Source organism: Diachasma alloeum, unplaced genomic scaffold (assembly GCF_001412515.2).
Source record: "Diachasma alloeum isolate Michigan unplaced genomic scaffold, Dall2.0 Dall_scaffold_00210, whole genome shotgun sequence".
Taxonomy (NCBI): domain Eukaryota; kingdom Metazoa; phylum Arthropoda; class Insecta; order Hymenoptera; family Braconidae; genus Diachasma; species Diachasma alloeum.
Window position 1 is genome coordinate 963831 of NW_021680375.1, and position 26912 is coordinate 990742.

General features: G+C 35.5%; 3 protein-coding genes across 6 annotated transcripts in view; 2 read left to right on the top strand and 1 right to left on the bottom strand.

Annotated features, from left to right (window-relative positions):
- Window positions 1-1217: 1217 nt before the first annotated feature.
- LOC107036633 (protein rogdi) lies at window positions 1218-6404 on the top strand. 2 transcript variants are annotated; one of them, XM_015254715.1, is made up of 6 exons: window positions 1218-1255; window positions 1778-1849; window positions 2539-2673; window positions 3899-4177; window positions 4593-4802; window positions 5255-6404. In XM_015254715.1, the coding sequence occupies exons 1-6, from the start codon at window positions 1220-1222 to the stop codon at window positions 5318-5320; spliced, it is 798 nt and encodes a 265-aa protein (XP_015110201.1). In that variant the 5' UTR covers window positions 1218-1219; the 3' UTR covers window positions 5321-6404. The 2 variants fall into 2 exon arrangements, with proteins under 2 accessions (XP_015110201.1, XP_015110202.1); XM_015254716.1 differs by lacking the exon at window positions 1218-1255 and adding an exon at window positions 1333-1696.
- An 868-nt stretch (window positions 6405-7272) lies between these two features.
- Window positions 7273-26912, bottom strand: part of LOC107036632 (receptor-type tyrosine-protein phosphatase N2) — a 31394-nt gene continuing 11754 nt past the window's right edge. For 2 of the 3 annotated variants that reach the window (XM_015254714.1, XM_015254710.1), the window contains exons 5-11: window positions 26302-26428; window positions 26158-26225; window positions 23078-23467; window positions 21917-22138; window positions 12138-12143; window positions 10308-10726; window positions 7273-9474 (exon numbers count right to left, since the gene is read on the bottom strand). In XM_015254714.1, coding sequence (XP_015110200.1) covers window positions 9207-9474; window positions 10308-10726; window positions 12138-12143; window positions 21917-22138; window positions 23078-23467; window positions 26158-26225; window positions 26302-26428 — 1500 coding nt within the window. In that variant the 3' untranslated portion in view covers window positions 7273-9206. The remainder of the gene's footprint in view (window positions 9475-10307; window positions 10727-12137; window positions 12144-21916; window positions 22139-23077; window positions 23468-26157; window positions 26226-26301; window positions 26429-26912) is intronic. The other variant, XM_015254711.1, reaches the window with a different exon arrangement.
- Window positions 16472-19967, top strand: LOC107036634 (regulatory protein ada). Its single transcript, XM_029125997.1, has one exon. It carries the CDS (start codon window positions 19339-19341, stop codon window positions 19906-19908), a length of 570 nt encoding a protein of 189 aa, XP_028981830.1. The 5' UTR covers window positions 16472-19338; the 3' UTR covers window positions 19909-19967.

Below are 26912 nucleotides of genomic sequence, written 5' to 3' on the forward strand. Positions count from 1 at the left end.
CCATAAATTGAATATTTTGACCATATGACTGATATATGACGCCACGTGTCCGTAAGTCCGCTGCCTACGGCCGTTATGACAACATAGTATATTTCGTCATTAGGCAGAAGAAAATTGCAGGCGGCTGTAACGAAGATACAGCCGTAATTGTACGTGGATACGTCCATGATATTTCCTTCATTCTCGAATTTCCTAGAAACTCCTTGTATTCTCTCGAATTTTCTAGAAACTCCTTGAATTTTTTCGAAATTTCAAGAAACTTCTCAAATTACCTCGGAATGTCTAGAATTCCGATAGATGGCGCTTCACATAAGGACCTGTGACGGCTCAGCCGCCTCAGCAACTGAGTTACCCAATCTCAATTATTCTATTCTACGCCCTTCTCGTTTAATCACCACAGCAGTGGCATTATCATCTTTCGTACTTTGAATACTCTAAATAATTATCCCTAAGTGGACGATTTTATGTCGACATAAAATCGTAAATTTCAACCAATGACAGTCCTGGATTCGGAATACTCAACTAGCATTGGTTGAAATTTATGATTTTATGTCAACAGCGATGAATAAGTCATCTCCATTGTGAGAAAGTCAATCTCATTATCTATTGAGCTTTATTGGATTCTCCACTTTATTATTTGGAGCCCCCGGAAAGGCCAGTTGGGCCTGAAAAGATCCATTTTATTCTGAAGAGTTAAAAAAAACTACCAAAGACAATTGAATTAGTTTTGTCATTTAAGAATGCTGAATGAAACAAGTTAATGTCACGACAAAAGATGATGACGCGACGAATTCAATAGAGATGAATAAATAATGAGATTGACCCTTGTAAAATTCATCCCTTACACGGTATGACCCTTGCGAGGTATGAACCTCGTGACTTTTATCACCCTCGCGAGGCATTAATCTTCGCGAAGCTTCACGGTTTACGATTTTATCGTAACGTCGGCTTTTTTTTTTACATTTTTTACATTTATTACGTAAATACGCAGTATTCCCTAACCGGGTCGAAGCGATGTAAAATAACGATTAAAAAAAAAAATTATTACGTAAATTACGGGTTTTTTACGTCATGTAAAAACTGCGGTTATCGACAGATGGCCAATGCAGCATGACTTTCTCTCCGAAACTTCAAGATCATCGATATCAAGACATCTGCATGACCCATCCATCGATAAAAAAGATATCTCCATAAAAAACACTCGTCAGAGTCCGGAAAAATGGCCGACAGTGAGAAGGAGGAAGCCCACAATCTCGTAAGCAATATTCCTCTGTCTAACATTTTATCTAATCGTAATGACCTTGTTGATCGTCTTACGCATTCCAAGATAACTGTGATAGCAGTCCCCAATATGCTTGGGAATACTAATTCTCTGGCACATTAATTGTGAGGGCTCACCCACTCCTACAGGTTATGTTTAGCCTCGGATAGTCAAGTCTATCTGACAGTTATCACGGAGAAATAATATTTGACAACTACTGGGGCCTCTCAACACCCACACACTGGGAAAATGATAAGTTATCGGAGAGTCGAGGAGAGAAAAAATACTCTCGGGATGTTAATTCAATATCAGTCGTGTATTAATGCTCGTCATAGTTCAGTGGGACAGTTCGGACAGTTGGAGGTTCAGTCGATGAATTATTGATTTTAGTTTTGTGTGGGGGACAACAGGGGATTACTCGCTATGATGATGATGGTGGACTTTTTATTGGACTTTTTTGGGTGTGATTGTTGGGTTGAGGGGTTATAATAAATATTCTTTTTTTTGGTCTTGCAGCAGATGGAGTTCGAGTGGGTGCTGCATGATGAGGTGCACTCCTCACTGGCACAGTTGCGAGGGATTCTGATGGTGAGTGCTTGGCTTAATTAGTTTAATAACGACGGGGAGAATTCAATTAGTGGAGGTGAAGGTTTTTATTTACTGTGGGATTATCTCGGTGAAGGGGGTTCTGAGGAAAAATGTGGGAAGATTTTTTTGTAGAAAATTTATTTGAAAATGTCGGTATTTTGAGATTATTCAATTGTTAATGAAATTGAAAAAGGGTAAATTCGAAGGAAATGTCAAAAGATTTTTTGCAGAGGAAATTTCTCACAGAAATAATTTTGTTAGTTGTTGTTTTGTGTGAGTAATGAGTGCATTTTGCGAGGCTTTCGAGACATATTTTTTTTAGATTAAATTTCTTGAATAAAATATTGATTTATTTGTTCCTCTCAAAGACCTCGTGATTGGGGTAATTAAATATTAATTACCTCAGTAATTGACTTGTTCCGTTGCGTTTCATCGATTCACTAATGATTCTTTGTGCCTTCTGCTTCCGTTTTGTTCTACAAATTTATCTGGAACTCGAATTGACTCTTCGTCCACTGAAATTATAACATCATTGTGTACTTTTTGAAGTCAATTTTTAGACATCTACTAGCCATAGAATTACTGTTGTAAATTGATATGACCCTGAGGAAGATTTAATTCAATACTGAAAAAATTTATTTATATTAAGGAAGAAAGAGTAGATTTGTTCTTCTTCCTTTTCCATTTAGGAATGTGCCCAAAGATTTCCCCTAGCACTCTTCGGCAACGACCAACAATGCAAAACTGACAGATTCGTTTTTGCGGCACCACACGACCAAGTCAAATGTGTTGCAGTCCTCACTGGGGATAGTATTACCAATGCAGTGAGTAACAATTATAATTTATAATTTCAACAATCTTTTTCCAATTATTCCGACTATCCCAGGGGCTATCGGGGCCATCAAAAAATCTCAAAGAACTTCCCTTTTAAAGTAGTATGAATAGACTCCAATTGAATCGTTGAGTGTAACGGGAAAAAATAAACTTGAAATGCCCAAAAAAATAATTATTCATCATCGAATTTTTTAAATATGAATTCTGCAGTTGATGAAGGTGAGAAATTAATCCTTCGCAGAAAAGAAATTGCAAAAAGTATTATTTTCATGTCTAAACTGCTGAAATGACTTACAGAGGTCATGAACACGAGAATTACGCTATATTGACATCATTTATTATGTTATCAGTTAATCTTATATTTATTAGGAGAGCGTGAGGCAAAATGAAACAGCCAAAAAACGACTATTTGACGAAATTCAAGCAAAAAAAAAATTTATCGATTTTTGTTTATCAACTTTTTTTATTATTGGGAGTACTGATGAGAATAATAATTATCTATGCGGTAGAAAAGAACATGCGGTGCGAAAAAATCACTGATATTCGAAAGCCCTGTATAGCGTATCGACTACCTACACAGATGAATCCCACTCCTCTGTTAGATCTCGATCTCAACGTCCACTAGTCAGCTGTCCCCTGACTCTCCAGCAGCCAAACTAAGACCTCGTCATCGCTGAGTCTATGCTCTCTCCTCATTGGAAACTCCCCAAGGTTTTTCATATATTTCTTATATCGAGAAGACAATATTAATAATTTTCCCTAATTGTATCTACAGTTTTCTTTTCAAGTAATATTAAATATGTCATCTATAATTCAATTGATTAGATTAGGGCGATTACACTTTTCTTTTTTCATTCGATTGAAATTCAGCATCACATTTTCCTTTTCCCCCCTCTGGGTCTCCCCCTGGGCCTTCCTCTGGACTTTTTATTTTGCTGTTTCATTTTCTTTTCAATTAATCCACTGACAAGTTCTTCTCCCGTCAAAAGTTCTCAATAATTTTCCATTCTGCTGAATGGAAAATGATTATTTTCATCAGTACTCCCAATAAAAATAAGTTGATAAACAAAAGTTGATAGAAAAATTTATTTTTGCTTGAACTACGTTAAAGAGTCGTTTTTAAAGGGATAGCAGTCTGGAAATTCGTTCGGTCTGCATTCAATTGATGCTTCACGTCATTAAAAATGATTATTGATCGGGGAAAATTTTGCTCAGGAAGTTACCTTCAAAGTCCAGAGACAGCAGAACGTGTCTATGCGAACGAGTATACAAAACGATCATCCATGGAAACTGCAACAGATTCAGGACGCAGCTAATCACCTTCAACAGGCAATAGCACACATTGACAATGTGGATAAACAGTATTCATTCAAAACTTCCGACGAGGTGATGCACATCCTTGGAAATATACTTGGGTGCCTCCAGAGAAGCAGAACTAGTCTTATTGTGCCTAAGAAAAAGGCGATTGATGATTTAATCAAGAGCCGAAACATGGTAATTTATTTTTCAAATCAATAATTCTTTTCTCTGCTTCAATTCCAATTTTCGAACGTGAAAAATTATTTTTGAGAGAATTCTACTCATTTTTGAGTGCAGGTTAATTTTTTGGATGAGAAAGCCGTTGAAATTTACGTTCTAATAATGTAGAAAATGACATGATGAAATGATGATGAATTGAAGAAGGCATTAATCAATTTTTTAAATTATTTTACGCTGAAAAAAAATGAATGGAATCGTTTAAAAAAGTGAATTTTACTTCGATAAATTGACAGAATAATTTTTTGTCTGCCTTGATTCAATCGTAAACACATCAAAGAGTCATTTGTGCGGATTTCGTGAAGAAATCTTTAGGATTAACAGTAAAATTAGTCGAACTAAATGATTTAATGAGTTGTTCTTGATTTTTCAGAAATCGCTAAATCCAAATTTACCGGAAAACTTGGCAATAAGTTTTTATATACAGAGTTACAAGCTCGTTCTAGCTGTTTATCAGTTGGAGAGTACCCATGGAAGTCTGAAGTACGAGTCTCAGCAGGCTGAGTGCAGTGTTCCCTGGTTAAATGATGCGCTGGTGCTGCTTACGATATCCCTCCAGCTATGTCAAAGGTTAAAAGACAAGGTAATACCTCTCAAAGCCATTCAGAATGAAAAACAATTCTTTAAATACTTAAAATTTACATTCTTGTTGAGGAGGTGATTAACCTCGCTAGTGACTGATTTTAGGGAAAAAATGCCAGAAAACATTATTTGCGTAAAATTTAATTCTGCACAAAAAAGGTCTTTTGACATTTTCTCTTTTAATCGCTCATTAACGAGATAATTCTACACAAAATGCGACGAATGATAAGTAAAAATTAAACTTTTTATTAATTGTCTATTAATCTAGGTAATGAGGGATTTTAGCAGAAAATGTCACATAACATTTTTTGTAGAAAACTTCGTGACAAAAAATGTTCTGTGACATGGACCTCTACAATCGCTTATTATCGAGATATTTGCATAATTGACAAAGAGGAAAAAAAAAATGACAGAAAAAATGAAAGAATTATTTTTCTCTCATTCTTTTCACAGATCTGCGTATTTTCCCAGTACAAAGACTTCACCGTGGGATCACGTGTACCATCAGCAATGGGCTGATAAACCTCCACCAGTAATAAAGGACGTAATGAAACTCTTAACCATCAGTTCACGTAATTTCGTTTGAAATAGAAATTGCGTTTCCAGTCAATCTCCTAGAGAGCATAAACCAGCCATTAAGTTAGTGCCACCTAATTCAGGACGTAAAAAATCACTTGAAATAACTATTTCCATTCTTTATACTTTAGTCGATTTTTAGAGTCAAAAATCATGAAAAACCATTTTTTACTCTAAAAAATCGAAAAAATAAAAGAGAAAAGGAATAACAATTCTCTAAAATACCTTCCAATACGTGAAATAATTATTTTCATGATAAAGTATATTTATTTGTATTTATAAAGTTGATAAATAGTGAAAAAACGAATTTTCACTCTAAAAAAAAATTCGTAAAAATGAGGAAAATTGATTGCAATTAATTATCCATTTGAAAATTGTTTAAGAACGCTCGTCAAGATATTTTTAAGCAATTGAAGTGATTTACCCACCAAATATAAATTTTATAGTTTTTTCGATTTATAAGTAAATTTTCGTTCGTAAAAAAAATTAGAAAAATTGATAAAATTTCATTTTCCGGTGAAAAAAAAAGAGTAAAAAAGAGTGGAAATATATTTCGTGGTATTTTATTCAAAGTTGCTCGCTAATTAATGAGAATAATTGTATTTTTAATCACTGAAACGGGGAAGAGTCTTTAAAAAACATCTGACAATAATTGTATTCGAGTTAATGGAAGTTTTAATGGAGTCGACAAACAATTATGCACTTGATTGGCATTGAGGTGTTTTAGCACGTTAATTAGACGCCATGGATGGGTTATGCAATGACTTCTCCCGCCTGAATTAATTAATCATTGAAATTTGTCGGGAAAAAGTGACTAATTATAACCAATTCGCCCCGTTGTTGTCCTAGAATAATTTATCATTAATTGAACGGTGATTAATATATTGTTTTGAAATAAATAAATGAGTTTGAGGAGTGATTGTTGTATAATGGTTCCCATGTAATCGTTGCTTAAGCATTTTTATGCTTAAGGTTGTGTCAATTTTAGGACATTTGTGCTAATAAATTAATTGTTTGTTCGAATCAACGAGTGTTTCTTCTTTGTAAATAAATTCATTGACAGTGGAAGGTGTGGTCCGTAGGCGTACTAAAATTATGTATGTAAAGAATTCCAGTGATTGATTTTTTTTGTTTTTTTGGTGATTAAATAATTGAGAAATAGAAATTCAAGTTTTGTCTACTTTCTTTTTAATTAATTGACAAGGTTTTTTTCAATATTTTTGAATGCTATTTCATGTTGTGAATTCAGATTTGTTCTTTCATGAACAAAATTATCCCACCGTCAATTAAAAATTTATCATTTGCAGAAGAATGTTTTGCATTTTTTTTAATTTCTGAGAAATTTTAGTGATTTTACAATTCTGAAAAAAAGATTTTTGTTTGTATAAGAAAATTTAGATTTCATCCAGTTTTTACGTAAGTTTAATTGACATAGAATATTCCGAGACTTAATGTTAATGAGATATTCATAATTAGAGTCAAATCTAACGATTTTTTAGTCATGAAAAAAATGATTTCTGATGATTTTTTTCACTTTCACGATTTTATTTTTCATTGGTTTGAGTTAATTAAATTGTAAACAAATTGGTAATGAGTAGAAAACGGTCTCCCAGTTATTTTAAATGCCCATGAGGGATTCTATTCATTTTATTCTTTGTTTTACTAATTTTTCGTTGATTAGAAAACTATAAAAATCGAAAATTTACGATTCTTTTGTATTTTTGACTGAATTGTTGTTTAATAATTTCGTTCAAATGATCTAGTTTAGATGAAGTGTTGAAGGTATTTTCCAGTATTATTTTCGTGGATAATGAATAAATATTTGGATTTCAAGAATAAAAAATTGAATAAAAATAAAAATAAAACGATTCAAATATTAAAATGTTTCAAGTGACTATTGTTAAACATAGACTGCATTTTAATATTCATTCACAACATATATTAGTATATATTCGCCATTAACATGGTATAGACTTATATGTATATATAATTTTTGTTTCTTCATATAATATATTAATATAATTTGTTGCTTTTTACTTCATTTATGCATAGGTACGTCGTTCCTCGTCTTTTACACAAAAATATAGAATCTATAAGAGTAGAAGTTGCCAAAAAAAATTCACCCAGTTTGTTTATTTCTTTATTTAATTCTAAATCAACAAATAAACTAAGTTTACTTCGAGTTTTTGTTGAAAATGTTTTTGGCAAATTGATGATCAAGCTTTAGTTATGAGGTATTTTGCATGATTGATATTGTAATATATAGATTCGTACACTGATTATTGCACCATTCATTGTTGCTAATTACTTGATTGATTAATCGTATTAAACAATACAAGAATTTTCGTTGGAAAACGAAATTAATTTGTTGTAAAAAAGGCGAAAAAAATCCAGAGGTGAAACACTAAATTTTTGCCAATTAAAAAAATTATAAATCACCATTTCTAATAATGACGCATTCGTCTTGATCACGAATGGTTCCAGAGCAAAATATCAAGAGTGCTGAATTCTTTTTTTATCGAAACAATTTTTTTTCAATGAAAGTTCTCGAAAAACCGTAAAAAATTGCTAATTAATTATTCAGGCTCTTAATAAATAAATAAAGTTTAAGTGACGAGGAATGTCGAGACGCGTGCGAGGACCCAATGGTAATACTGGAAATTACAAATAGCGAAATTATTCAGTTTTATTAATTCAAATGGTATTCCATGGGAGGCTGGTACCATGGGATCACATTCACAATTTAATAATTGTCAATTATTTTGTTATTGAGTCCTCGCACGGGCCCTGACGTAATTCCCAGTGAGTCGAGGATATTCTCTCTTCAATAAAACTTTTTTTCCCAATACAAACGTAGGATTTTAATTTTGTTTTTAGAATAAAGACATTTTAGTTTTTTGTGAAAGAAAAATATTTGTTAATCAATTAATTAACAATTCTACAACTGAGTTCAATCAATCATTCGATTGATGAAACCCTCGAATACTCAGGGGAAGAAATAATTTGATTCAAAGGCTTCAGTTCCATTAACAGTCCTGTAACTAATTTTTGTGCAACAAAACAATTATTATTTTCAAGTTTTTTTTCTCTCTCTCTTATCAAATCATCGAACATTAATTCCCTCCCTTATCAGCGATTCTGCGCGATAATTCCATGACATCTAGGGAAATTAAGGAGAAGTCGTTTTTAATCGCAACGGAAAAATTACAAAATTTCATTTTCGTGCTGAAATAAAACTAATGGACAATTTTTTTATCGCATGATAAATTCGTTAGAGCGGATTAAATCAGTAGAATCAACTCAGTTGTGATTTTTTGTTCATTGTAGGCCGTTGGGTCCGAATTTCTCAACCAAAATGTAAAAGGAGAAAGACTCAGAAATTTCATACAGCATATTTTGCGAATATCTCCGAAACTACTCGGTTTATCAAAAAATTTCGTAAAATCTCCTTTGTAGCTCGTAAAATTTCCAACAAAAAAGTTCTTCTGACACTTTCTCCTAAAATGACCTGTTACCGAGATAATTCGATTCTAAGAGAAAATGTCATCAGGAATTTTTGTGAGGGATTAAAATTCCTTCTGAAGATATTTGCAGAATAATCCCATCAAGTTTTTAAACTCATCTCCAGTCTCTGAAGCACTGAAATGAAAAAGTATTTTGATAAATCGGCCAGAATTGACGTTTTGTTGAACAGAAAATTGACGAAAATTTTAGATTTCACTAGTTGCTGAGATGTTCAAGATAATACACCTGCCCTTGTAGACATCATTTCCATTTTTATTGGCTCAAATTGTGAAATAATTCATAATTTGATAGAGGATAATCATTCTTATTTATCTGATCCCGATGAGGAGGAAGGTGGTGTGTTCTGGGTCTTGTCAGTTGGTGGTACAGGGAGAGCCTTGAGGATGGCGTGCACCTCTTCGGCAACTGCAACTAGGACAAATTCAAATTGTTGTTTAGTGGATACCATTCCTGGGCGTTGATCTCTGATATGCTCCAGAGCGGCTGCTATATCGATTTCTTTAGCTCCCTTTGCCATTCGATTGAGGACCATGTCAATTAAACAGTAGGTGCCTGTCCTCCCTGCCCCATCGCTGAAAAATAAATGAGGATTTTACGCGAAATTGATTTTAGTGCACGGAAAAAAAAACCATGATTCAAGTATATTATTCAATGTCGACAGCCAACATTTCTCCAACGTTGACGGCCAACGTTGCACCAACGTTGTCAGCCAACACTGTTCCAACGTTGGCTGCCAACATTTCCCCAACGTTGGTAGCTCATTGTTCCACCGGCAGCCAACGTTTCTCCAATGTTGGTAGCCAACATTGCCCCAATGTTGAAAATCAACATGGGCCCAACGTTGGCCCAATGTTGACAGCCAACATTGCACCAATGTGGGTAGCCAACATTTCCCCAACATTGGTAGCTAATATTGCCCCAACGTTCGCAGCCAACATCGTCCCAACGTTGGCAGTTTAACATTGTCCCAACGTTGGCAGCCGACATTGTCCCAACGTTGGCCGCCAACATTTCCCCAACGTTGGCAGCTAACATTTCCCCAACATTGGCGGCTAGCATTACCTCAACGTTGGCTGCCAACATTGTCCCAACGTTAAATTGTTTTACCTTTCCCTGAATATTGGTTTCAAAATACATTTTTTCAACAACAGATGATGCAATCAATCTAATAATCGGTCAAGATGGCATTGAAAAGAATATTTTAAATCACTATTGGATTCATTTAAACAATTATATTATCAGTTATCGTCAAAAAACGATCGCTCATTAGGTAAAATTCAGTTACTCTGCATTTATTCGAAATGGTCAAATCAAGAATCTCATTCGATTTAACAATTGCGTCATTTTTCCGGGACTAGTTCCCCAAACTCTTCAATTATTCCCCAAATCAATAAATAATTCCTACCTGCAGTGAACAACAATAGGACAGCTTCGTCCCCTGTACGACTTATTGACCTTCCTCCTGAATTCCAACAATGCCTTAGTCGACTGAGGCACCCCATTCTCCGGCCACGAGAGGAAATGAAATTGCGTGACAGTTCTAGTTTCGCCAGTTCTCAGATTCTTCAGATAGAAAGAACGCACCAAGTAATCATCGCACCAGATATGTTCAGATACGAGGTGAACCTCGTAGATGTGGTACAGCTCAGATCCCTCCTCCGGCCAGTATCGGTGGCACATGGCCTGCCCTTCCTCGGTTAATCGGGTTAACATTACGATAACAACACTTCCTTGCTCCCAAACCAATTGCCAGAAGTCTGCCGAGGTCTGAGGAAGGGGTCCCTGGGTGGCTATATACGCTGGATTCCGCGGATCGTGGTCGGTCTGGATCAAACAACAACAATTATTCATAATTATTCTACTGTTTTTTTCCAAGGAAATCGTGGGGAATTTCGTGAATTAATTAATTGTGAAAATGTAAATGCTGTGAAATACAGTTATTTTTTATGAACATCAATTTTTTTGGAGCTCTGAACTTTTGCTGAAATTACTGATTTTTTTTTAGTTGTTTGAATCATTTCTCTCCGAATTTATGGATGGAAAATTTTCATAGAAAACCTGATAAATTGGAGCATATGATTCTCATCAGTCATATTGATTTATGTAATGAGAATATTATAAGAATGATTAAATAAATCTCTTTATATTATGAAAATTTTAATCGACTTCTGGTGATAAAAATTTCGGACTCGAAATTAAGACTCCACAATTAAGGTGAACAAGGGTCAAAATAATGGTCATGAGGGTCACGAGGGTCATAAGGATTCGAATAAGGATCGTAAGGTTCAAAATCGGGGTCATGAGGGTCCAATTAAGGCCCGATAAGGATCACAAGGGTCAGAATAAGGGTCTTGAGGGTCAAATGGAGCTCACGACGGTCAGAATAAGGGTCACGAGGGTCAAATTATGGACCACAGGGGTCAGATTAAGGATCATGATGGTCGCGAGGGTCAAAATAATGGTCAGTGAGGGCCAGAATAAGGATCACAGAGGTCAGATTAAAGCTCACAAGGGTCAGATTAAGGATCACGAGGGTCAGTTTAAAGGTCACAAGGGTCAGAATAGGGATGGGTCATCAGGGGTTGGTGAGCGGAGCGAGCAGGGGGCGTAGCCCCCTAGTAAAATAAATAAAAATAAAAATTGAAAAAGGGAATATCGAATCTGAACGGAAGTTCAATATAATTTTTATAGATTCTCGATAGAATTCGAATAATTTTCTCGATTTCTATAAAATTATTGGCCCCTATTTTCGCATGTGAAAATGCGAAAAGAAACGAAAAAAATTAGAAAACACGAAAAAATTTCGACTCCCGTGTCACTAATCCTGTCGCTAATTGTAAGGTTTTTCATTTCAGTCAAGGCAATAGAACTGAATAATTCATAAATCATGAAGTGCATTTGCATTACCAAAAAATTCACGCCATTAAAATTTGCAATTCAGGAATAATTCAAGCAAGCTCCACTAGATGGAAAAATCTCCAGAACTCCAGATTTAAAATTCTAATCATGAAATTCACAAGCGAATGATGATTGAAAAAAAAAATGATCTACTCTGTCTGCTTCGCATTCCTAATCCTAGTACGAGCCAGAAGCGTTAATACATCATATTCTCCCTCAGTTGTGGTGGAAAAATGACCGCACATGCTCCAGAAAGCGGCAACTCGCATTAGAATGCACGACAACGTATTTCGCGCCCCAGAAAATCCAGAAATTTTCATCCCTTATTTCAACTTACCGGGGTCTGAATTATTTATTAGCCGCATCCAAAAAATAATTCCGTAAATATCATTGGCTCAACTAATATCAATTTTCATTCCATGGAAAGTCGATGGGTCAATGGGATTAATACATAATTAATGCGAAACATTTTTTTTTATTTTTCATTTTCATTCTGATTTGAACGATCAGCGAAAAAATTTCAATGGAAAACCTAGTGTATGGTAGTTGGGAACTTGATATTATCGACTGGCAAAGAAAATATCGAGAGATTAGTTTGGTAGCTAAAGAAATTTTTATGCTCATCACTTGTGCGTAAAGTGAAATTTTACGCACGCTCCGCATGTGGCAAAATCTCACTTTCCACGCATTGTGATGAAAAATAGGGTTCGGCACTCTTGGAAAAAATGTTCTTTGTCCTTTGGGAGAGTAGCACTCGGCTTCGGCGAGCACCGCGCACCTCCCACGGATTAAAATGGTATATTTCATCACGCTGTGCGAAAAAGTGACTTTTTAAGCACGCCTTATCGAAAAACGTCCTTTTTCGACACATTGTCCTATTTTCCTATTTACTCAAGATGAAAGAAACGTGAAGTTGTTTTATATCGAAATATCTCGAAACTGCCTGACCGCTAATCCTCAATTTTGATTGGTCAATGAGTCATGTGAAGCAGTCGCTGAAAAAAATCCCCAGTATTTTCACATTCTTCAAATGGCAAAATTTTGTTCTGCGTCATATTTTTCATTTTTTCATGTGTGAAGTTTATCTTTATATCAAAAAACATATCTAAATTGCCTAATTTTTGATCATGAGAAAAAAACATAGTATTTCTAAATTTTTTTAACGCACAAATTATTCTTCACTTCCCAAATTTTAATTTTTTATCTAGTTTATCTGTTATCTGGAAAACTGTGAAATTTTCCGAAGAATTCAAGAAATTTTTTCAGTTTTCTAGGAAATCAATTCATAACCCTCCCCTGATTTTTCAACAATTACAGATTTTAATCAGATTATTTTAAAAAGTAAAAAAAAAACGAATTAATCGAAGATTAAAAATTATTCATTGATGCTTCACTCTTCATTCTCTTAATTCTCTTCAAGTCATTATCAATATTTATAAAACATCTATGAGTATATGAAGTTTAATAAATTCGATTTCTTCATTTTCACAACAAAAAGATGAGCGCGCGCACAGATCTAGTAACAAAAAATATCAAATGACAAAAAATATCATTCGACAGACGGCCTAAAAAAACTTCTAGCTCATATGATTACAACCCTCGTCTTCGGCTCGGGCTGCAAATTCATGTTCGTCAGAAAAGATTTTTTTCTGCCTAATGACGAAATACAGTAGACTCTCGTTATAGTCGCATTTCCCCTCATATCGATTTTTTCGAGCTCGAGCGCTTCCCCCACTCCNATGCGATGTTATTAATATTTCTATTCATTTCATTAATTTACTAAAAGTGTTCAACGCAATTCATTTTGTTAATTTAATAAAAGTGTTTAATGAAAATAATTTTTATATTTAATAAAAATGTTCAATGCAAATTGAAGAGAAAAATAATTGGAGTAAAATTTATTTTCTTATCGCTCCCGATTCCCGGAATTTAGGCTTACCGTGAGCGCCTGGTGGGGGAAGAGAAATACAGTCCCATTCTCAGAATCGGCTGCCCCTACAGCCCCGTGAGTGCGACTATAACGAGAGTCTACTGTATACTATTCTGAGACGTCCTTCAGGACTCCGGAGATAATATAGGAACCTTTGTTCAATATCTTTGCGTGTGTCAGAGTAGATGGCATTCTTTTAGGAATTACATGGGGCGCCCCGGAACAGCTGTCACATCTAGGGCGGCACGGAATCCATCATGATACGGCCAAGTGCCATTTCCACCTTTCCGTGAACGCCTCTGCAAGCTCCTGTATATACCAGGTATATATATCATAGATAACAGTGACATTCCATCTATTCATTTATCGTATATCTACCCCTCCGCCCACCTTCGTCGATGGGTGATAATCAATACCGTAATGCGAAGAGCATCCAAGAAAAAACAAGATTTATTTTGAGACTTATGCACGGACGAAAAAATTTAATAAAAAAACCTATCGAATTCGTTAGAAAATTCTACTGAATTTCTATTGAACTGTTCTATTGGTTTTTGGCCGATTGTACTGAAATGTTCAATAGAAAATATTCAGTAGAAAAAGCCAATAGAATTCAATTTTTCTATATCCCTTATTCTACTGAGATATTTTCTATAGAATTTCCGCGGCTCAAATTTTCCAAGTTTTTCCGTTTGATTTTCTTGATGAGAAGAAAAGAAAAATGGAATGAAAAACACTTGAAAAACAAAAACACACAAAAAAAAATCGAATTCTGTCAACTTTTTCTGTTTAGTTGTTTCGATTGAACGTGTCAATAGAATCAGCCAAAGACTAATAGAAAGTTCGAGAGAAATTCAATAGAATTTTCTAACGAATTCGATAGGTTTTTCTATTAAATTTTTTCGTGCGTGTCATCTTAGGTTGAGACTTAAAACTCTCAAGTCGGGACTTTCGGAGGTCTCAGAATTCAACTTGGAGAAATATTTTCAAGTTGAGTTCGGAAAGTCTTAAGTTGAGGCATTCAGGAGTCTTAAGGTGTTGGAAGCGGATAACAACACTCTGAAATTCCAAATACAAACAGATTTTACCTATATTCTTACAAAACACAAGATAACTTAAAGGTTTTGTTGACGGAAGTTCAATTTGACAAAAGTTCAATTTTAATTATTATTATTATTATTATTATTATTATTATTATTATTATCATTAATTATTTTGGTTAAAACCAAAAGCTCACTTTCCCAAGTTGAATTTAACCCGGTTTTTTAACTAAGTTTTTTAGACGTGCTCCGTAAATTTCGTTAACAAATTAAAGAAAGACATTCAAAACTCTCAACTTGAGAATTGCAGGCTTAAAACTTCGCGTTTGTTATGCAAAAAGGTCCTATAAACACTTTTTCAGAGAACAGTAAATTTCCACGTTTCAGATGATTCTGAGTCATCTGAGCCTAACTTTTGGAGATCATTTTTTTGAACTTTTTAAAGGGAATTGGACAAATTTTGGAAAAATGGTGCAAACAGGTCATATGAACCTTTTTTCAGAGAATAGTAAATCTCCACGTTTCAGATGATTCTGAGTCATCTAAGCCTAACTTTTGGAGATAATTTTTTTGAACTTTTTAAAGGGAATTGGGCAAATTTTTGAAAAATGGTGCAAACAGGTCATATGAACTTTTTTTCAGAGAATAGTAAATCTCCACGTTTCAGATGATTCTGAATCATCTGAGCCTAACTTTTGGAGACAATTTTTTTGAACTTTTTAAAGAGAATTAGGAAAATTTTTGAAAAATTGCACAAACAGGTAATATAAACACTTTCTCAGAGAATAGTAAATCTCCACGGTTAAGATGATTCTAAGTCATCTGAGCCGACATACAAGAGTGTTTATACGACCTTTTTGCACAACGCACGCGACTTAAAAATCTTATCCACCCACACTGATAGAATGATTCATTTATTCCAAACGAGATTCATTAACTATTAACGAATGGTAGAGTTGAATATGACCAAATAAATATTCGTCAACTATTAACGAATGAACATTTGGTGGGACCGAATAGATCCCAACCTTCAACCAAAATCCATTCGTTAACAATAACTAATTCTGTCTATCAGTGCACAGACGCCCTGATTGATCATCATCCCTAGAACAAGGAAGTCCAAAATATCGCGATGGTAAAATTCCTCTCCGCAACGCCAGCGGAATACAAAGCAAGCAGTTCCAGTTTCAAAATTATCTACGGTCTCCACGACACTCAATTTGGGGAGTGCCTCATCGCCCTAAAATCACCTGAGAACGCAGTCTGTTATTTCCATTTCGTCAACAAAGTCATCGGGAAAGGCCTGGAGGATCTGAGGAGCCAGTGGCCAGACTCCGAACTAACTCAAGGTCAAGAGAACACAAGAGACCTCGTGAAGAAGATCGTCGCGTATGACCACGAGGATATCACAGTATTTCTCATGGGCACAGAGTTCCAAATCAAGGTCTGGAAAGCACTGACAACAATACCCAGAGGTGAAACTGTTAATTACGATTACATAGCGGAGAAAGTAAACAGCCCAAAGGCAATTCAAGCGATCTCGAAGATCATCGGTGGTAATCGTATTGCTATTTTGATTCCGTGTCATAGGACAGTCTCAAAATCTGCCAAGCTTCCGAAATCCTGCTGGCGAACTGAAAAGAGACCTCTCTTGCTGAAGTACGAAAAGAGTTTGGAAGATAATAAGGAAGATTTGTAATAGAGGAAGTCATAATTTAAAGTCATCCATCAGTCCGAGCGAGTTCAAAGTTACAGTTAATTTCATAACCGTTTATAGAATCTGTTCCTCTCAATCCCTCTCATGATAACCTCGTGTTTGATCAGACTCAGACGGAACTAGTAGCTGTGACTATTTTCGTAGAAAAGGAGATACGTCTTCGGAACAATACTGACACAATAGCTATTGATGAAACAGTGAATTACGATTACATAGCAGCAAAAGTAAAAAGTCCAAAGGCGATTCAAGCGATATCGAAGATCGTCGGTGGTAATCGTGTTGTTCTTTTGATTTCATATGACATAAGTCTCAAAACCTAAGAAGCTTCCGAAATCCTGCTGGCGAACTGAGAAGAGATCTCTCTTGCTGAAGTACGAAAAGAGTTTGGAAGATAATAAGGAAGATTTGTAATAGAGGAAGTCATAATTTAAAGTCATCCATCAGTCCGAGCGAGTTCAAAGTTACAGTTAATTTCATAACCGTTTATAGAATCTGTTCCTCTCAATCCCTCTCATGATAACCTCGTGTTTGATCAGACTCAGACGGAACTAGTAGCTGTGACTATTTTCGTAGAAAAGGAGATACGTCTTCGGAACAATACTGACACAATAGCTATTGATGAAACAGTGAATTACGATTACATAGCAGCAAAAGTAAAAAGTCCAAAGGCGATTCAAGCGATATCGAAGATCGTCGGTGGTAATCGTGTTGTTCTTTTGATTTCATATGACATAAGTCTCAAAACCTAAGAAGCTTCCGAAATCCTGCTGGCGTACTGAGAAGAGATCTCTCTTGCTGAAGTACGAAAAGAGTTTGGAAGATAATAAGGAAGATTTGTAATAGAGGAAGTCATAATTTAAAGTCATCCATCAGTCCGAGCGAGTTCAAAGTTACAGTTAATTTCATAACCGTTTATAGAATCTGTTCCTCTCAATCCCTCTCATGATAACCTCGTGTTTGATCAGACTCAGACGGAACTAGTAGCTGTGACTATTTTCGTAGAAAAGGAGATACGTCTTCGGAACAATACTGACACAATAGCTACTGATGAAACAGTGAATTACGATTACATAGCAGCAAAAGTAAAAAGTCCAAAGGCGATTCAAGCGATATCGAGGATCGTTGGTGGTAATCGTGTTGTTCTTTTGATTTCGTATGACATAAGTCTCAAAACCTAAGAAGCTTCCGAAATCCTGCTGGCGTACTGAGAAGAGATCTCTCTTGCTGAAGTACGAAAAGAGTTTGGAAGATAATAAGGAAGATTTGTAATAGAGGAAGTCATAATTTAAAGTCATCCATCAGTCCGAGCGAGTTCAAAGTTACAGTTAATTTCATAACCGTTTATAGAATCTGTTCCTCTCAATCCCTCTCATGATAACCTCGTGTTTGATCAGACTCAGACGGAACTAGTAGCTGTGACTATTTTCGTAGAAAAGGAGGTACGCCTTCGGAACAATACTGACACAATAGCTACTGATGAAACAGTGAATTACGATTACATAGCAGCAAAAGTAAAAAGTCCAAAGGCGATTCAAGCGATATCGAAGATCGTCGGTGGTAATCGTGTTGTTCTTTTGATTTCATATGACATAAGTCTCAAAACCTAAGAAGCTTCCGAAATCCTGCTGGCGTACTGAGAAGAGATCTCTCTTGCTGAAGTACGAAAAGAGTTTGGAAGATAATAAGGAAGATTTGTAATAGAGGAAGTCATAATTTAAAGTCATCCATCAGTCCGAGCGAGTTCAAAGTTACAGTTAATTTCATAACCGTTTATAGAATCTGTTCCTCTCAATCCCTCTCATGATAACCTCGTGTTTGATCAGACTCAGACGGAACTAGTAGCTGTGACTATTTTCGTAGAAAAGGAGATACGTCTTCGGAACAATACTGACACAATAGCTATTGATGAAACAGTGAATTACGATTACATAGCAGCAAAAGTAAAAAGTCCAAAGGCGATTCAAGCGATATCGAAGATCGTCGGTGGTAATCGTGTTGTTCTTTTGATTTCATATGACATAAGTCTCAAAACCTAAGAAGCTTCCGAAATCCTGCTGGCGTACTGAGAAGAGATCTCTCTTGCTGAAGTACGAAAAGAGTTTGGAAGATAATAAGGAAGATTTGTAATAGAGGAAGTCATAATTTAAAGTCATCCATCAGTCCGAGCGAGTTCAAAGTTACAGTTAATTTCATAACCGTTTATAGAATCTGTTCCTCTCAATCCCTCTCATGATAACCTCGTGTTTGATCAAACTCAGACGGAACTAGTAGCAGTGACTATTTTCGTAGAAAAGGAGATACGTCTTCGGAACAATACTGACACAATAGCTATTGATGAAACAGTGAATTACGATTACATAGCAGCAAAAGTAAAAAGTCCAAAGGCGATTCAAGCGATATCGAAGATCGTCGGTGGTAATCGTGTTGTTCTTTTGCTGAAGTACGAAAAGAGTTTGACAGATAATAACGAAGAATTGCAATAGATAAAGTCCTCATTGACCCAGTAAATTCCCTAATCATTCACAGAATCTATTCCTCTCAATTTGGTTCCTGGATGATTCCCTCGTATGACATTAGTATGATGCAGACAGATTGAAGTATTACGTTTGCAGGAAGTAGCGAACACATCTCCGTGAAAATACTTGCAACAATTGAAGTCATAATTGAAGTCATCTCCATCATTCCAAAAAAAGTCCAACCCTGCAGTTAATGTCATAATCATTCATCGAAGATATTCCTCTCATTTGGGTCACTGAAGCAGAACCAGAACAAAGTATCACCCATTTACAATTCCTGGGTGACAACCCGGGTGTGATAACGTACGAGACGCTTTTACCAGACACAACGAAGATTGATGACAGGAGAAACCATGATTGAAGTCACTTCCATCAGTCCTAACGAGTACAAATCCTCAGTTGGCTTCGCAATCACCTATGGAATCCATCCCTCTCAATTTGGGGAGTTCCTCATTGGCGTCACTGGAGCTCAGTCACAACAAGCCATCTGTCACCTTTGGTTCCTGGACGACAACCTCGATGAAGCCCTGAAGATCATGCAGAGGGAGTGGCCTGGTGCTCGTCTCGTGTTGGATCAAAGTCAGACGAAACAACTAGCTGAGACAATTTTCGCGAAGGATCAGGGGAAGCTTCGGGTACTGCTCAAGGGCACAGAGTTCCAGGTGAGCGTCTGGAAGGCACTCCTGGAGGTTCCTAGAGGGTCAACTGTGGTTTACAGCGAGGTGGCTGGGATTATTGGGAGGCCGAAGGCCATTAGAGCGACAGCCGCTGCTGTCGCTGGTAATCGCATCGCTTATGTCATCCCCTGTCATCGTGTTGTTTCGAAGGATGGCAGCAGTAAATATCGATGGCTGGCTAGGAGGAAAATGGAGATACTCGATGATGAAAGGAGTGATGGGGGCCGATGACTATTTTTGTATTTGCTGAAGTTGATGGAGTGGAATAAAGAGAATTGTGAATGTGAACAGCATTTTTTGTTCGGCTGAATGCATGGCTCTTTTCAAAGTTGAATATTTCAGAAAATATGGAACTTTTCTATCCTATTTACTGAAGATGAAAGAAACGCGAAGTTGTTTTATATCGAAATATCTCGAATCTGCCTGACCGCTAATCCTCAATTCTGATTGGTCAATGAGTCGCGTGAAGCCGTCGCTGAAAAAAATTCCCCGTATTTTCAAATTCTGCAAATGTCTAAACATTTTTTGCATCATATTTTTCATTTTTTCATGGGTGAAGTTTATCCTCATATCAAAACATCTAAATTCCCTAATTGTTGATCATGAAAAAAAAAACAGTATTTCTAAATTTTTTCAACTCACAAATTATTCTTCACTTCCCAAATTTTAATTTTTTCATATTTATCACACGCCAAAATGATAAATTCTTGCTTCTCACATTTTCATACATAAATTCTAAACTCTACAAAATTGACGAAAATTCTTCGGTTTCCCAAATAATTCGAAAAAAATCTGTGATCTACGGTTATCTGGAAAACTGTGAAATTTTCCGAAGAATTCAGGAAATTTTTTCAGTTCTCTAGGAAATCAATTCATAACCCTCCCCTGATTTTTCAACAATTACAGATTTTAATCAGATTATTTTAAAAAGTAAAAAAAAAAGAATTAGGTAATCGAAGATTAACAATTATTCATTGATGCTTCACTCTTCATTCTTTTCATTCTCTTAATTCTCTTTAAGTCATTATCAATATTTATAAAACATCTGTGAGTATATGAAGTTTAATAAATTTGATTTCTTCATTTTCACAACAAAAAGATAAGATCACACAGATCGCACAGATCTAGTAGGAATAAATTGACAATGTTTCTGTCATTTTGATAGAATGTGATGATCACATGACATTTAACATAAAGGTCACATTTAAATCATTTTGAAAGTCCCCAGAGTCTGTCAAGAGTGAAATACGATTGCAGTTATTATTTTAGTTAATAAGGGAAGTTATAGACACCAATGAGCAGTGATTTATTGAAGAATAAGGGAGAAAAATCCCATCCACATCAACTGGTGCTACGACAGAGTGAATTCTTAAGCCGCAAGTTAAGAAACTCACAATTTTAAAATGCTGATATCTCCGTTATAATAGTAAAAAGGGAGTAAAAATCCCTTGATTGAGGTTTCGGATGGTTAAAAAAACTATAAAAATGCATAAATTATAGTAATATCTTAATATTTCACAGAAATGTCGGCTATTAAAAGAATAGGTACAATGGAAATGGTATTGATCCTATTCTCGTTTTACAACCAATTGTCAACTGGTAACGGACTAAACGGATGCAAAAATCATTTAAAAGGTTGGACTGTCCAATTGAAATATAATTTTGTGCCTCGAGATATTTTTTAAATGTTGTTTTATCCCAAATAGAATACTCACGATGTAATTAATTCGGATATAATTTTTCCATATCATTCAAATCAAATGAGCGAGACTAGGGACATGGGACTTTCCCCGTTTATGGACGATTATTTATCAAAAAATAGTAATTATCATGATTAATTTAACTTTAACTTCTTGAAATCGATTTCAAATCCTTTAATGGAGTTTAACATTCCCTTAACCGTCCAGCATTGGCCTGTTTACCCTAAACTTTAAACGAAATTTAATATGAATAGAAACATTCTGGTTGAGTTGCGCGTAATTGACAATCTAGTATTATTTGATAATAATAAATCTCGTGCTAGAGATTTGTGCAAAGTAACACAGACTCTTCGGTATGACATATGGACTTCTGAATTTAATTTTTTCATTTGTCCTTCAGAATGAAAAGGGCGATCTGATTTTTGAATCATTAAGCAAGGCCCGATGACTTCTTCAGTAGGAATTATTGAATAATTCAAAGTAATGGCGGATGAGAGAATTCGGGTTTTTATATATTTTTTTTTCTGCTCGTTACTTACGATTGTGGACGCGTTGATGTAATCGGAACTGTTGAGATTCGAGAGGTCGTTGAGAACAATCCTGGAGTGATCGTAGGGGAACGCCGAACCAGGACGGTTCTTATCGATATTCTCATTGTCAGTGGCGATCGCGATGGATGATGGGTCCGTCTCGTAGGCGCAGATTGCTGCCCACTCTTGGTCCAGCCGGTCTTTGTTCTTCAAGTGGTCCTCCATGTACATCTAGCAATCATTATTATTTTTAATTTGACTTTTGGTTTTCGAACTTCTGAGGGAATTCTAGAAAATCATGTGATCATCTTCTAAAATCAGATGATTCCGCTGTTTTGGAGATATGAAAAAAAGATTTTCGTGGGGCAAAATGGAACGTTAGCTAGAGTTCTCCAGCGTAAATATTTCTAGCTACTATCAAACGTAATAATTTTTAAATTCCGATTTGCGTTTTATTTTGGATTTCGAAAAAAAATTTTTTCATTGAAAAAATAAATTTATAAAAAAAAATTCCTTGCAAACTCCGAAAACCAAAAGTCATGAAAACAAAATCGGAACAAAGTGTATTTTTAATCACAAAAACCGAATAATTTTCGTGTTTTTTTAAATATAAAAAAAATTAAATTCATTTTAAAAAACATTTTTCATTAATTTTGGTTTTCTTTCATAACTCGGAAAAAATAAATTTAAAAAAAAAAATTCCTTGCAAACTCCGAAAACCAAAAGTCATGAAAAAAAAATTGGAACAAAGTGTATTTTCAATCACAAAAACCAAATAATTTTCGTGTTTTTTAAAATATAAAAAAAATTAAATTCATTTTAAAAAACATTTTTCATTAATTTTAGTTTTCTTTCATAACTCGGAAAAAATAAATTTCTAAAAAAAAATTCCTTGAAAACTCCGAAAACTAAAAGTCATGAAAAAAAATCAGAACAAAGTGTATTTTCGATCACAAAACCGAAATGGTTTTTCTGGTTTTTCAAAATATAAAAAAAAATCAATTTAAAAAATAATTTTTCATTAATTTTGTTTTTTTTTCATAACTCGGAAATAAGTGGGGCAAAATAGTTCCCCAGCTGAAGATTTCCAGCGATTTATAAATTTCGATTTCCAAATATGGTTTTGCGGAACTTCGAAAGAATTCTAAAAAAAATTATATTCTAAATTACCAAAACCATATGTCCAGTAGCAATATCCATATTGGTGAGTGCTGCAGGATCATCTCCGCCCCAGGAACTCGTGCTCGATCGATTTGACTCGCTCTCCTTGGACAGGCTAATAATCCTGGGTGACTCTGGTTTTTCCGACGGCGCCGTTGGCACTTTCGCCTGCATCCGTGCCCTGCACAACTCCTGATAGTCCTTGGAGGCCTCCGGATCGGGTGTCGCCAAACCCGCCAGTTTTCGCCTGGTCTTGGATTGACGGCGCACTATTATGATAAGGACTATTGACGCTGCCGCGACTGCTCCCATTACCACACACGCTATTATCTCGATGACATTCTGGGAATTTGACTCCACGGTGTGCACTTGAGGGAATTTCACCAGTGTTATTTGAGTCTGGGGAATGTACAAACGAATCGAATTGAATATGTTGATATTTCAGGTCCCGAAGCGTGCGTATTTTATGAGGGAGAACCTTTTTTCATCTCGAGTGGGGCAAAATGAAACAGCCGAAAAACGTCTACTTGGCGGAATTCAAGCAAAAAAAAAATTTTTTATCAACTTTTGGTTATCAACTTTTTTTATTATTGGGAGTACTGATGAGAATAATAATTTTCTATTCGGTAGAAAAGAACGTGCGGTGTGTGACGTGATGAGGTTTTCTACCTCCCTTAATTGAGTCGCCAGTCGACTCAAAAACTATTGCTCAACTAGCTACGGTCAGAGCTCACGCGGATTTCTCTCAAGATCTAACGTGACGCGACTAGGATAGGATTTGATTAGGTATTCTTCGTATAAAACAATCGAGCACCACTGTTACATTAATAATTGACAGTATATTGAATAGATAGGTAAAGTATAAAATCAACTGTTAAATGGGTTCGGTTTCGACGCGGATCTACTATAGATTTTTGGCTAGGAGAGGACGTCCGTCCATCTTCAACTCCTGCCGTACTCTGCCCTATTCCAGAGCTTCAAAGTCGTTGCTGGCCGAAAATGCTAAATAAGTGTTCTCACGGTTTTTCTAACTAACACGGCCATATGTCCATCACTGACAATGGCTAAGACAATCAAACAGCTCCATTCTGAGAAGCTGGACTCAGGTGTCACCGTGAGACTGCTTATTGAGCATTTGGGACTTTTTCTATCTAGAAAATATTAATTGAATAAAATCGACGTGTGAATATCTCCACACGTCACAGGTGCGAAAAAATCACTGATATTCGAAAGCCCTATATAGCGTACCGACTACTTCCACAGATGAATCCCACTCCCCTGTTAGATCTCGATTTCAACGTCCACTAGTCAGCTGTCCCCTGACTCTCCAGAAGCCAAACTAAGACCTCGTCATCGCTGAATCTACGTTCTCTCCTCATTCGAAACTCCCGAAGGTTTTTCATATATTTCTTATATCGAGACGACAATATTAATAATTTTCCCTAATTTTATCCACAATTCTCTTCTCAAGTAATATTAAATATTTCATCTATAATTCAATTTGTTAGATTAGGGCGATTACACTTTTANATGATATCCTCGTAACATCAACCTCATAAATATCTGAAACGGGTCAAATAGGAAGGAAAGCGATGATCGGTGCTTATAGGTCAAATAACTTCCGTAATTAGTGCGAGAGATGATTACTTTGTTATATTACGGAATTTGTGAGGGAATTGTCTGACGCAATCGGGATATTTTCCACTCGGNACTCCCGAAGGTTTTTCATATATTTCTTATATCGAGACGACAATATTAATAATTTTCCCTAATTTTATCCACAATTCTCTTCTCAAGTAATATTAAATATTTCATCTATAATTCAATTTGTTAGATTAGGGCGATTACACTTTTATTTTTTCATTCGATTGAAATTCAGCATCACATTTTCCTTTTTCCCCCTCTGGTTCTCCCCCTGGGCCTTCCTCTGGACCTTGGATTTTGCTGTTTCATTTTCTTTTCAATTAATCCATTGACAAAGTCTTCTCCCGTCAAAACTTCTCAATAATCTTCCATTCTACTGAATGGAGAATTATTATTCTCATCAGTACTCTCAATATAATAAAGAAAAAATTGATAAACAAAGGTTGATAAAAGTTTTTGTTTAATTGAATTGCATTGAATTGTATTGCGTCAAACAGTCAGTGTTTAATCAAGGTTTAATCAGTGGACAGCCGGGATTTAATCAGGATTTAGCTAGTTTAATCCAAGTTCTGTCAGAAGTTTGTCAATAAGCATTCACTGTAATAGACTGGTACCTGACAATGAGTGTAAGAGAGATAGAGATTTTGATATCGCGTGTTAAATGGAAAAAGTTCGTACTGACCATTTTGGGATTTTTAGGTCAACGAAGTGGAAAAAGGTCGTAAAAACTTAATATGGGGAACATGAAATCTGTACGATTTGGGCTCCAATACTGGTAAAATGAAAAAAAAATCTTTTCACTGGTTTCTATCCATTTTTATGATATTCGGTCGCACTTTTAAAGAAATAAAGATTATTCTAGAGAAATTTCTATTGGAAAACCATATGTGGAAATGGGTCGTATGCACCAAAAAAAATTGTCCTCAAAAGTTGGGTTAAAATGATTCCAGAGAGCCCAAATCGTCCGGATTTAATGTTCCCTGGATTAGGTTTATACAACATTTTTCCATTTCGTTGACCTAAAAATCCCAAAATAGTCAGTACGCCTTTTTTTTCATTTAGCACGCAAAAACTCAAAAAATTATATTATATTAAAATACAAATTTTCTTGGGTCTCTTTGACATTTATAAAGGACAACTTTTCCATTTCAACATACAGAATTAATTATTTCAATTTTCCCAGATTTCCCCATTTTGTATTTTTCAGACAAAAACCACAAGGAACAAAAATCGAAGCTGAATAAAAGGAGAAAATCTAAAAAAAAAATTCTCAATATTTTTTCCCAATTTTTGTCAATTCATAAGGTCTAAAGGACGTGAATGTTTGCATAAACTTCATTAGTCGTCAAACCTCTGAAATTATCTCATTTGTAATTTTTTCAACGTCAAATCGATGAATCATCACATAAAATAGTAAATAGAAAAAAATAAAGAAATCATGTTACCTTATCCCCAATCCCCGCTTCCGTCATTCTCATATTAGCTATCTTCTCCAGATCCTCACGAATATTCGCTGGAAATGTCACCACAATTACGCAACAATTACATAATTGTTCGAAGCAGTAAACGCACGATTGTACTGAACTTACATAATGACCCAACGATTTGAGTAGCGTTCATTTTCAGTTTATTTGCCATAACCGTGAAGATGACTTCAGCCCTGCCCACGCGTGTTTCTGTCAGGTCATTCATTTCCAGTCCAAGAAGCTTTGCAACCTGTTTAAACACCATTATTGCTAAATAATAATAATAATCCTGCATTAGTTGGGAAGTAGAGTTGAGGAGAATTCGTGCGTCTGACACAATCGCGACCGTTTCCACTTCAGTTTTGATGGAATTAGTGGGAAGTTTGTGACTTGCGTTATGAGAGGCCAGTGAAATGTCAAAGTGCGATGCAATTTCCGTAATGAGTGCGAGAGATCATTATTCGTTGCATTACGGAATTTGTGGGGGATAATATAATGGTCTGTCGCGATAGGGACATTTTCCACTGAAACGATTTGCCAGAAATTTGTGACTACTGGTGATATAAAATGATGATGATTTAATTTGATGTCCGGGGGGGGTCAATAATTCCTATTCCGTTTGATCTTTATATAACCCTCATGAAGGTAAGATTATGAGGGTCAATAATTTCTCTTCCGTTTGACCCTTATACGACCCTCATGACCCTTACACGACCCTCGGACTACAATTTAAC

Coding starts and splice junctions, on each gene's coding strand:
- LOC107036634 (XM_029125997.1), top strand. CDS start 19,339: ATGACAGGAGAAACCATGATTGAAGTCACTTCCATCAGTCCTAACGAG.
- LOC107036633 (XM_015254715.1), top strand. CDS start 1,220: ATGGCCGACAGTGAGAAGGAGGAAGCCCACAATCTC. Junction 1,850..2,538: donor AGTTGCGAGGGATTCTGATG/GTGAGTGCTTGG, acceptor TTTTCCATTTAG/GAATGTGCCCAAAGATTTCC. Junction 4,803..5,254: donor GTCAAAGGTTAAAAGACAAG/GTAATACCTCTC, acceptor TTCTTTTCACAG/ATCTGCGTATTTTCCCAGTA.